The sequence below is a fragment of the Eriocheir sinensis genome, unplaced genomic scaffold (genome assembly GCF_024679095.1).
Source record: "Eriocheir sinensis breed Jianghai 21 unplaced genomic scaffold, ASM2467909v1 Scaffold104, whole genome shotgun sequence".
NCBI classification, from domain to species: domain Eukaryota; kingdom Metazoa; phylum Arthropoda; class Malacostraca; order Decapoda; family Varunidae; genus Eriocheir; species Eriocheir sinensis.
Genome location: NW_026110341.1, coordinates 147,111 through 159,454, shown reverse-complemented (window position 1 = coordinate 159,454; position 12,344 = coordinate 147,111). Strand labels below are relative to the sequence as shown.

At 46.2% G+C, this 12,344-nt stretch overlaps 1 protein-coding gene across 2 annotated transcripts in view; it reads right to left on the bottom strand.

Moving 5' to 3' along the window:
• Nucleotides 1-631: 631 nt before the first annotated feature.
• Nucleotides 632-12,344, bottom strand: part of LOC126989070 (acetylcholinesterase-like) — a 109,810-nt gene continuing 98,097 nt past the window's right edge. The window contains exons 6-7 of one of the 2 annotated variants that reach the window (XM_050847643.1): nt 6,808-6,971; nt 632-4,202 (exon numbers count right to left, since the gene is read on the bottom strand). In XM_050847643.1, the coding sequence (XP_050703600.1) occupies nt 4,078-4,202; nt 6,808-6,971 (289 nt within the window). In that variant the 3' untranslated portion in view covers nt 632-4,077. Of the gene's footprint in view, nt 4,203-6,807; nt 6,972-8,223; nt 8,387-12,344 lie in introns of those variants that run through there. The other variant, XM_050847644.1, reaches the window with a different exon arrangement.

Genomic DNA, 12,344 nt, shown 5'->3' with positions numbered 1-12,344 from the left:
TTTCTAAAATTACTTTTTCAAAAAGTGGCCGAATCATCACCGCTCTCCCTTACTAGGAGATAATGTGTTGGAGGTAGTGGATAAATATGTGTAGGTCTACCTAGGAATGGAGGTTAGCAAGGAGGGGATAGAGGGTGAGAAGCAGAGGATTGATTGTTATATGGTGATGTACCGATGGAACATGAATTAATCCTTGGCATTGCTCGCACTCAGTGGCCGGCGATTCAATTTCCACAAAACACCTTCTTCTTTTTGTCATCAGCCGATATTGTGGCTAATAGGCAATGAACACCTGCCGCAGCTCTGATTACCTGACCCCGCCACGCACACACATCTTGAAGCACCACCCGCCGCAATCGCGGTCCCTCGTGTTAGCGGCGCGACAGTCGCCCTGCCTTGCCAGCAGCTGCTTGCCCGGCCATGGGCAAAACCAGCTTGAGTATAATATACTGCTTACGACACACACACACACAAACAAACAAACAAACAAACAAACAAACAAACACACACACACACACACACACACACACACACACACACACACACACACACACAGATAAACAAGCAAACATTCCTTCCTAAAGTTTCTCAAGATTTTTAAATGCATCAAAGAATGACATGAAACTTCATCAATGTGTTGTAGTTTATTTTTGTGTCAAGAGGTGACTGAACAAACAGCACATGAGGCCAGAGCGCGGGATGGCCCAGAGTATGGGGTAGGGAGGGAGGGACACAGGTGACAGTCATATTCGTAAATCACGGACATGTAACACAATGTACAGACCAGCAGCATTGGGAAATGGGAAGAACATTACTCTTTGTTATGGTACATGACACGAACAAAGACTCTGAAAACCTTTATAGAGATAGGACACGTTTTTCTCTTCAACAAAGGGCTATCAGGAGGTGGTCAGGATGGCAGGAGGCAATCTATTGCAGGCCTGAGTGTGCTGGGCGTGCAGCGTGTGCGTGCGTGTGTCCTGGCGTGCTCCAGTGTTGGCTGAGTGATGTGTCCCAATACTCATGTTGTATATAGTAGTGACTAATGTCTGAAAGACTACTCGCTAATTGTCACTATTACCTAGGATGGAGGATCAGCTGAGGTTACTGCGTCAGAGTGAGCGCTGGCATATCACGTGTGCTTGTCTAGGTGTGTGATGGTGACCTGATATGTGGGTTACTTGATATGCAGACCAACAAGCTATATAGAGAGTACAGAATGACGTTTAGTGAAGCGTTCTAGAGTTGGCTAATTATAGTACAGATTCATTAGAAAGTGCTCAAAGTACAACTATGTATATGCGTATCTCTTTATTCTGTGATCTTAATAAATATGCGCGTGTGTGTGTGTGTGTGTGTGTGTGTGTGTGTGTGTGTGCTACCTGTCTGCTCTGTGGCGGCGTGTGTGAGTGTGTACGATCTGTCTGTCAGAGTTTGCTGCTCGGCGGCGGCGTGTGTGGGTGGGCGCCGGACAGCCCGCAGAAACTCCGCACAAAGTCACGATATGGTACAGTACTAGGGTGCGCATCACTGGAGGCGAGTGCGTTAGACTAAGCTGTGTACAAGTGACTACAGGAACACTGCAACACACACTAGTGATGGTGCTCGGGGAGGGAGAGGAAGAGGGAGTGCACGGGAGGGGACGGTGAAGGCACAGGCGGAGGGAGGGAGGGTAGGCAGACTCTCAAGGAAAGGGAGGTAAAAGTGTGGAGTTCATACATGTGAGGTTACTATACCACGTTATTCCTATAAAGTGATGACCAAGGAACCTCTCTCTCTCTCTCTCTCTCTCTCTCTCTCTCTCTCTCTCTCTCTCTCTCTCAAAGAAGTAGCCTATATAAATAAAGCCAAGTAATTAATCTAAACAATTAATCTTGATCTGAAAAATATTGAAGTTAGAAAATAATGAACTTTAATTAGCTGTGTTCATGTATCCAAGTGATAAATTTTGATTTGCAAAATATTAAGTTGGAAATAATACTCATCATCTCTGTATCCATAATGACATATCTTGTGGTAATTATGACACTTATAATAATAATAATAATAATAATAATAATAATAATAATAATAATAACAATAATAATAATAATAATAATAATAATAACAACAATAATAATAATAATAACACCAACAACAATAGGCACAATAATAATATAAGGACAACAAAATTCCGACAAATGCTCCCTTAAGACTAGCTATTATAATTACTTCGTTCGTCGTACAGGCGTGTCTATTACAACATTATCGGTAGGTTGAGGCGGGCGACAAAACACACGGAGGGCTACGACAGCACTGTTGAGGAGACACGTCCCGGGCCAGCGTGCTGGGCAGCCTCGGGCCTGGTATGGGCCGCCACCACCACCACCCGCCCCGACCCGGGAGTGAACGAGACAAACCGCGATAGAGTGAACATCCAGACAATGCTCAGGTATGAATAAAGATGGCGACGGGATGAACGGAAGACCTAACTCAACATACACACAAAATAAAGCACATCAACTTTGGTAAACGGCCTGTGGACAACACAATGATGTCACGACTGTCGACACACACACCACACACTTAACGTCACGTGCCACAAGAGGGCGTGCCTGACTACGGCTACACGGGAGGTGCGGAAACCAACCATCCAACAGGACGCCATGGCGCTCCATAGTCGCCTCAGTCATGAAACTCATGACCCTGCTTACACAAGAAATGATCTGTGCTTCGTCATGTCGGTGAAGTGTCTAAGTAAGCTGTACAGACTTAGCTAGAGACTTACCGAAGGGCTTACGGTGAGGGGTGGGGAAGGGAACACGTCGGCTGGAACACCACAGGTGCACTAACCCTCCTCGAGGCAGTCACCAGAAAACGTGACTCTTCTCACACACTAAAAAGGAGTAACTCAAGAAAACCTACAAACAACTCTAATACTTTTGTTATTGACACTAATCACTCGTAATTTGTATTACTGCTTATCTATATACTATGTCCAAGATCACCGTGGCGAGTTTCGAGATCAATATTTGAACTATGTTGCTTCCCTTCCGAGCTCAATATACGTCTGTCGCTTAGGAAAACACATTATGTCCGCCCTCGTGTTCTACAGATGTGTGTTTGCTTTTATTTTAAGGCAGATAACATATCTGGGTGTTTTTTTTTTTCTCTCAGCGTGTGTTTCGGGCGTGGTGTGTGTCGGGCATTCTGTGTTTCTGGTAAGAGTGCGTGTTTCAGCTCCTGCCGGGACTCGTGGGTGGCTGGTGGCTGGTGGCTGCAGGTGACTCCCCCGAAGCACCTGCCACACCTGCTCTTAGACCCTGCTCTCGGCCCTCCGCGGCGCCGACCCGGGAGTGTTTCGTCAGTACAAGCGGTGGGTTGCCTGCCTGCTGCTGGGCATGGCTGCCTCTGTGGGCTGTAGTCTGATGTGTCCTGGGTTCTGGGAGGTTGTTTAACTGGAGGCAAGAACTTCCACGACTCTGAGCTCAGAGATCACCCCATTCAAGGAATTTCAAACAGCTGCAATGCCTTTAATCAGCAAGATTTTTTCCAACCAGCGAAAATGTGCTCCTCCTCCACCTGCTGTTTGCCGTTCCCCTTCAGTCTGAATGTTTCTGCTCCTTCGATCCAGCGCAACACTTGCTTCACTACAACAATGTTCACTAAAGTCGGCAAACTGCGATAAATGCGTTGATCATTTTTCAAGCTCATGTTTGTTCCCATTACGCCGCTCCGCTAGTGTTTACACTTGAGCCGACCACTGCAGCGGCGTTTATCAAAACAAAAATTGCTTTAGTGTTTCAACTTTTTTCTTTGTTCTTCCCTCCACTGTTTACACAAGTTCATGACGAGCAGTTTCACTCCCGGTGCAGCGCCGGCCGCTGGCGTGGTGCTCCCGAATCGCGTGCACCGGGGCGGAGGCGAGCCAGGCGAACCCTCCATGGGGTCAGCCCGGACGGTGCCAAGCCTCCACGACCCGGCCGCCCTCCTTTATTCCTTTCTTGATTCCTTCCCGCGGCGACCTCTTCTAATTACAAAATATACAGTGTGCGTGTTTATGTGTGTGTGTGTGTGTGTATCATCAATGTAATGTTTTTAGAAGAGGCTTAGCGGCGTCAGTAGCAGCAAGGCGCTGAGGAGGTGGGCAGAGGAGAGGTGAGCCAGGGATGGAGCGGCGTTGTTGAGTGCCTTCATCACCTTACTGTCGCAGAGCCCGCCACCTGTGGCAGAAAAAAAGGAAGGTGAGGTAGGGACGTGTCATGTCAAGAGATGGGCGGTCAGGTAGGTAACTGAAGAAAGGATAGAAGGCTGGGCAATGGGTAATAATAGATTCTCTCTCTCTCTCTCTCTCTCTCTCTCTCTCTCTCTCTCTCTCTGTGTGTGTGTGTGTGTGTGTGTGTGTGTGATTAACCACGGCCTGATCACGAGTTGGACTCGCTTTCGCTTTTCGCCGAAGTGAGCAAGTGCTCATTATCATTGATCTCTGGGTACTGCCAGGATCTCCCCCCCCCCCCATCCCCCTTGCTCAAGGGGGGACAATAACCACTCCTAGTCAACGGAAAGAATCCAGCCTGAGCGGGGCTCGAACCGCCGCCTGTTTGGGCGTGAAGCCTTGCAGCTAGGCGCTCTAACCAATTGAGCTACCGGAGTGTGTGTGTGTGTGTGTGTGTGTGTGTGTGTGTGTGTAGATGATAAATATATAGACTGATAGGTAAAAAGACAGACATGATTTTTTTTCTGCTTTGATATACCAAAGTTCGTTACCCTGATACCCTCTTCAGTATTAACATGTAGCTACAGATACTACATTTCGACTTTCAACAGTCTCCAGTAATCAAGCTAAATCCTATGAGCTATCTTAGCTCATTCTGAGAGCTTGCCTCGATATCTAAGAAGGTGCTGAGACACTGATTTAGGAACTCACGAGATACTTATAATTAATGTTTCGACAGATGCACCCATACAAAAATAATCAAATGACAGGAAGAGAAAAAAAGGGATAGACGAATATTACAGACCAACGTTTATGAAACAGCATCACCACTCTCTCATTACCAGAAAATCCAAAGTTTATGTCCTCAGATGCAACTTAACGTCCTTTTTTCCTTAATATTCCTGTGCACACACACGCACCCAGCCAGCCACGCACACACATTATTACTTTTATTTTTTTCCATTTCTCTCAACCTGTAATTTTTCAGTCAATGACTACTTTGTTTTAATTATCCATTCAATGTCATTATTATTATCGTTATTATATATTATTATTATTATTATTATTATTATTATTATTATTATTATTATTATTATTATTATTATTATTATTATTATTATTATTATTAGTGACTATCCCAGAATACATATGTCATCAACCCTGTGCCGGAATAGATTAAAGTCATAGCTGAACGCCCCCGGTGTGGGATCCCTTCAGGCGTCAAACTCGCCAAGCTGCAAAAGTGTGCATTGGGTCTAATATAGGGTTGAGTCATGTGGCACTAGAGCTACCTTGATGAGAGACAAGGGGAGGTATACATCAAGAGTCTTGCTTAGGACATCAAGGGCCATTTTAACGCAAATAACTCTCCGACATGCTTACCGACCGCTGAAGAAGCTCAGCTCCAAGCCTCCCTCTCAGGTTAGCGCTCTCCGGATAGCAGATGATTGCCTCGTGTCAGGTATGAGGAAAGCATAGCTTACTAAATGAAACAATACAGTGTGTTCAGGCGTGTGGTGAGAATAATAATATCTTGGAAGATTTCACAAACCTTGATAGCGTAGTGCAGAACAACAATGAGTCTCATCAAGAAGTCTTACGGCGGCTTGGCTTGGTGTTATGGATTCGCTCAGCACGAGTACATATATAGCATTGTCGATACCTGTGCAGAATGACAAAGATCCGTATCTTCAAGTCCCTTGTGCTCCCTGTCTTACTCTATGGCTGTGAGACATTGACACAAAATATTGGCTTGAAAAGGCAAACTAATGCCTCTGGAAATAAGTGCCAACGCAGAATCATGGGGTGTCGCTGAAATGAATTTGTATCGAAACGGTGATTATCTGGTGAGACTGGGTCGAGGCTTATTTCCTGCACAGTCCGTGAATGCCAACTCCGGCTCTACGGGCATGGGGCACGCTACCCAGAAGCCGACCCTGCTTATCGGGTTGTTTCTGTAAGAGAAAATCCCGAGTAGAGTTCAATGGGACGCCGATAAAATTCAAAGCTTGAGCAAGTACTTGGGATGAGAAGAAACACTTGGAGGCTAGCTCGGAAGGATCTTCAGGGTTGGCGTCATCGGGTGGGCGAGGCGACGCGTCTGCCCCACGCATTCACCTATAGAGTGACTGACTGAGCGGCCCAGAGATGAGGCTGGGTGGAAGAAACAGCGAGCCTCCCACTTGTAAAATCACTGTGGATGTGGCAGAAAGACTCCGCTTACCCAATCGAAAACCGGTTGGGCTGTTTCGTGAGTATAATTATTAATATTACACACACACACACACACACACACACACACACACACACACTCCGTGGCGCAACTGATTAGAGCGCTGCGCTGCCAGGCTTCACGGTCTGACAGGGCGGCGGTTCGAGCCCGCTCAGGCCGGATTCTTTCCGATGACTAGGAGTGTTACTGTTCCCCCTTGAGCAAGGGGGATGGAGAGTGTGGTGTGTGAGGTCCTGGCAGTACCCAGAGATCGACGACAGAGAGCAGTTGCTCATGTCGGGAGGGTACCTGCTGGCGATTACGAGTCCAACACGTGATCAGGCCGTGGTGGTGAATTACACACACACACACACACACACACACACACACACACACTCACCTTGATTCTGTCTCAGGATGGGCATGAGCTCATTCCAGAACGCGCAGGCGGTGGTTCGTGGCCCCCTCCCGATCTGTGGCCATGACTCATTGGTGCCCCACACGAAATACTGTTGACCACGGCTCGTGTATAAGGGCCACTGACCCTCACGAGGCACGGGTCGGCTGTAGGTGGAGAGACACGAAGGCATGAGGCGAGGAAGAGAAAATAAACGCAAGAACATGAACTCGAGTAAAAAAAGACCAAGGAACGATGCATGAGGGAAATGATAAGAGAGGGAGAGGAATACCAGGAGCAAAATAAAACGAACCAATAGGAGGAGGCAGAATACAACGACCAGGAACAAGAGGAGCAACAGACGCAAGAGGAAAATGGCCAAAAAGAGGAGAAGAGATACGAAAATACGGAAACACGGAAGCGCTCGAGCAGGGACTAACGGACCATGAGGAGAGGGACAAATAGATGGACTAGGGGGAATGGGGGGGGGGGGGGGATGTAAGGAGCAAGAGTATGAGGACCACACGAATAAGGCGAAGATGGACTAGAAGGAGAAGAGAAGGAAGAGAAGGAAGAGAAGGAACAGGAGCAGATTGGACCAGGAGGAAGAGCAACACGGTCACGAGGAAGGGGTGAGCGGCAGCAGCAGGAGGAGAGCAAATATAAGACATCGTGTTATTGGAAACCTGCCAATGTTCCAGCAACCTTTTCGGCACGAGATGAAAAAAAAAAAAAAAACATACGTTGAACTACATACCGGCCTATCAGTCAGGAGAATGATAGGAGAAGGAGGAGGAGGAGGAGGAGGAGGAGGAGGGGGAGGAGGAAAAGGAGGAGAACAGGAGAAGGAAGAGAAAGACTACTACTACTTCTATTACTACTACTACTACTACTATTACTACTACTACTACTACTACTACTACTACTACTACTACTACTACTACTACTACTACTTTTACTAATCATTATCCTCATTACTATCATCGCTATCATTATATTCGGGGACTCTCCAAGCTGACTTTTCTCTGAGGGCAGCGCTGTGTCAGGTCCCTCGGCGTGAAGGAAACGGAAAAGCAATACCTCTTTTTTTAATTTTTTAAGGGCTGTGAGGGAAGGACCACAATATCAAAATTCACATAATTAAAATATCAGAGCAACAAGCACTGCTCACCTTGCTTTATTTCTTGCAAAATTTAGCCATTCTGCTACAAACCTGGCAAACTTTGGTATCTTATATTCCTCCTGTTATGGAATCCTATAAACTATGATGCAAGGGTGAGTGAAATCAGGCTTCCAGTAGTGGTATGTGATCATTCTAGTGCTTTAATTAACTAAGACAGTGTCAGCTTCGTCTTTTGGCGAAAATATGTTCAAAATAAAATTAATAGTGTCACCTGGTAATTCAGAAACAATACTAAAAACGAGATTAATTAATTAAGTTGTGTTTACGAGGCCAGAACACGCAGGCGGTGGTTCGTGGCCCCTCCTGATCTGTGGCCATGACTCACTGATGCCCCACACGAAGTACTGCTGACCACGGCTCGTGTATAAGGGCCACTGACCCTCACGAGGCACGGGTCGGCTGTAGGTGGAGAGACACGAAGGCATGAGGCGAAGAAGAGAAAATTAACGCAAGAACATGGACTCAAGTAAATAAAAAGACCAAGGAACGATGCATGAGGGGAATGATAAGAGAGGGAGAGATTGTATGTATGTATGAATACAGTCTGATGTGTCTGCGACTCTGCGATCACCCACACACAAGACGCTATAATGATATCATATACAGTTTGTCTATCTCTGCGAGCCTGGGAGCACAACATACAGACCCTATAATGATACCATATGCAGTCTGTCTGTGTCAATGTAATAGCATGATATCTTTGTGGGCTGGGCTTTAACATGTAAACACAATAACTTGTCTCATATACAGAACTGATATTGGTTTTCCAAGTAACATTCTCGCCAAAACAAGAAGCTGGCACGTGCAAAATTAAATCACTAGTATTGTCACATATCACTGTAAGCCTGATTTCACTCACCTTTGCATATTTATTTTCATAAACAGACGGCGAGCAGAAACTGGGGCTGCCATGTTAGCAGTAGAATAAAAAATTAAAGCAAGGTAGGCAATACTTTTTTCTCTGGTATATTTTCATGCGAAATTGAATTATTTGAATGAAATATTGTGGTAGTCCTTCACGACCCTTTTAGGAAAATAAATGAGAGATAGGCTGCTGTGCTTCCGTCTTCACGCCGATAGACCGGGGGGCACAGAGTTTAGAAAGACTCCTCCACCCTCTCCCACACTACCCGCAAGTATTACTAACAAAAACAAAGCGAATGATACTACTACTACTACTACTACTACTAATGATAATGATAATAATAATGATAATAATAATAATAATAATAATAATAATAATAATAATAATAATAATAATAATAATAATAATAATAATAATAATAATAATAATAATAATAATAATAATAATAATAAAAAGAAAAAAATAATAAAAACAACAACAACAACAACAACAGCAAGAATAAGAGTAGAAAACTCAAACCATAAATTTATAATAAAATAGCATATGTATAAACTCCCATGATCTCTCTCTCTCTCTCTCTCTCTCTCTCTCTCTCTCTCTCTCTCTCTCTCTCTCTCTCTCTCTCTCTCTCTCTCTCTCTCTCTCTCTCTCTCTCTCTCTCTCTCTCTCTCTCTCTCTCTCTCTCTCTCTCTCTCTCTCTCTCTCTCTCTCTCTCTCTCTCTCTCTCACGCCTGTCTTCACCACGTCCCTCGTCACACACAGGTCCTGCTCCCTGTCATCTACATTTTTCCCTTCATCATAATCGTTCCCCCCCAACCCCCGCCTCTCCGTCTCGTGACAGGAGCGCACCTGGCCGGGAAGGCTCTCGCATGAGTGGTGCTGGATATCCTCCCTCTCCTCCTGAGGCAATTGCTGGGTACGGAGCTCTAATGGACAAATTGGGAGGGTCAAAGCGAGATGAATCAGGGAGATCCCGGAGGTCATTTGAACAACGGGTTGACACGGTAGACTGTACGCAGCGTGTGGGAGCGAAGGCGGTCCAAAGGGGAGAACAGTTCCCGGCAAAGAGCCACCTGTGCGTGTGTGTGTGTGTGTGTGTGTGTGTGTGTGTGTGTGTGTGTGTGTGTGCAGGAGGGGGGGCGCGTAATGGAGCGTGCACGGCGAGGCCTCGTGAGACGCGGCATGCACCTGTCCCATGCAGACCTACGCACTTCTTTATACTTTACCCTTGCCCACGAGTAACAGACGCACATTACTACATTTTTTTGTCATTCCGTCAAAATCACACACACATATATACATCGCTCCGTAGCTTAGTTGGTTAAAGCTCTACCCCGCCAGGCTTCCCGGCCTGACAGGCGGAGGTTCGAGCCCCGTTTAGTCTAGGATTTTTCCGCTGACAAGGAGTGGTTACTGTCCCCTCTTGAGCAAGGGGGATGGGGTGTGTGGTGTTTTAAAGATCCCAGCACTACCCAGAGATGGACTATAACGAGCTTGCTCTAATCGGGCGATCTAATGCTGGCGATGACGAGTCCAGCTCGTGATCCGCCCGTGGTGAATTACAAACACGTACCACTTAGGCCAAGGAATATATTACCCGTCAGCAGCAAAAAGGACTAAACTACAATTCTCTCAAATGGGAGAGTCACCATCACAAAACTCAGAAGGCATGATACCTAATACTCCTCCATGCATGAGTTGAGTAACGAAGGGTGGCAGCGGTGACAGTGGCTGGGTGAAAGCTGTAATATCCAATACAAATCCCACTTTCTTTGTTTCATGAAGGCACAGCCACGGACACCGACACCTCTGCCTCTCCCACTGCTCGCGGCTACCTCATAGCTCTCAGCATATGTCAACGGCCTACTATCCATGGAATCAAGCCTCGGGGTTTCTCTTCTGTAATTATTTCTCTTTTCTGTTTTCTTGAGATCTGTCTCTACTGCTTGGGCAGTTGGCGTGCAGCCCACCCAGCTGTTTATCCTTCCATTCGGGATGATCGATAAATGGGTGCCTTTGGACACCTGGGGAAGATAAATTGTGGATGTTATACTGGCACTGCGTCGGGATATTGGGCTCTCTCCCACCACACGCTCAAAGGGCCAACGGAACGGAGATGAGCACTACCGCCACGAGCAGCAATAGCACATGTTCAAAACTTTATTGTCTCCACTCACAACCTTCACTTTCTGGTACAATTTTCATTCACGCCGACAGGTGAGTTTATAGACTTCCACAGCCGCATGTGGCAAGGAGCTGAAAGCTGCACAAGGCAAGCCGCCGCCACCACGCTCGCTCAGGTGTTGTGTCTCATCTTTGTGCGGCAACTGTAAACGCGGTGACCCCATTACTATTCCCAGGCCAAAGGTACCACGCGGGGCGGCGGGTGTGGCCCTGCTGCCTCACCTTGGCAACACTGCCGCACACTGGCGTCCGGGGAAACAGTTAAGTGATCAAATTGGAGCGTTTATTGACATGCCGAGCAGGAAGAGAGGCTTGACTGACGTGCCGGGAAAAACAAACGGTTATTGAGTAGCGCCGAGTCCCGACACTGATTTAAAGTTTTGGGAATGCTCAAAGGTAACATTCGAAATAATGATTAAAAAAAATCATCTTGGACAAGACGGGGCTGCAGTTGAAAACATGACTCCATATAATGGAAGAATATGCATTTATGATACAGAGTCTGTGTCTGTGTGATCACATACACATACATACAGTACACAATACGGTCTGAGAGACAAGCCAGTCCTCGTCGATAAACCAACTTGTCGGCTCGGCTGTCGCCCGTCGATAGAGTCGGTCTGTCGGCACCCTGCTACGGGCCGCCATTGGCAAAGGCCTGTGCTCCCCTATTAGGAGGGAGTAAATCTTTAACAACAACAATACGGTCTGCTTGTGAGCTCGCATCCCGTTGTTGTCGGCGTGGCTTGGCCTTGTAAACACAACTCAATCACATATGCAGGGACTGTTTCTGGGTTACCAAGTAACAACATTTATTCTAAATATATTTTCGCCAAAAAGACTAACTTGACGCAGTCGATACTTGTGATTAGTTAAATAACTTGAATGGTCACATTATCACCACCGGAAGTCTGAACACATTCACCTTTGCATCATTATTATAAACGAATGTCAATGGATTGATCAGTGGCGGAAGAGGCAAGTGGATGCAAGACTTTCTAACGGGTGCAGCAAGATAAGCGTTTTCATAAGCGATGTAATGAGTTTCGATCGTGCTATTACTATCATCGTTATTGACTTGCATCTGACGTGCTTCCTGAGTCATTGTTTCAAGAATAGAGTTCAAGATAAAGCTCTGTTCGACCTGTTCCGGCCACTCCGTGTGTTTGCTCTTGCAGGAGCAGCGATTTGCGGACTTTTTTTGTTTCCTCTTTGTATATTGCCCTTGAGCTGTTTCCTTTACCCCCCCCCAAAAAAAAAATAATCCCTAGCCTTCGAAAACAAAACAAAAACACACAAAAGAAAACA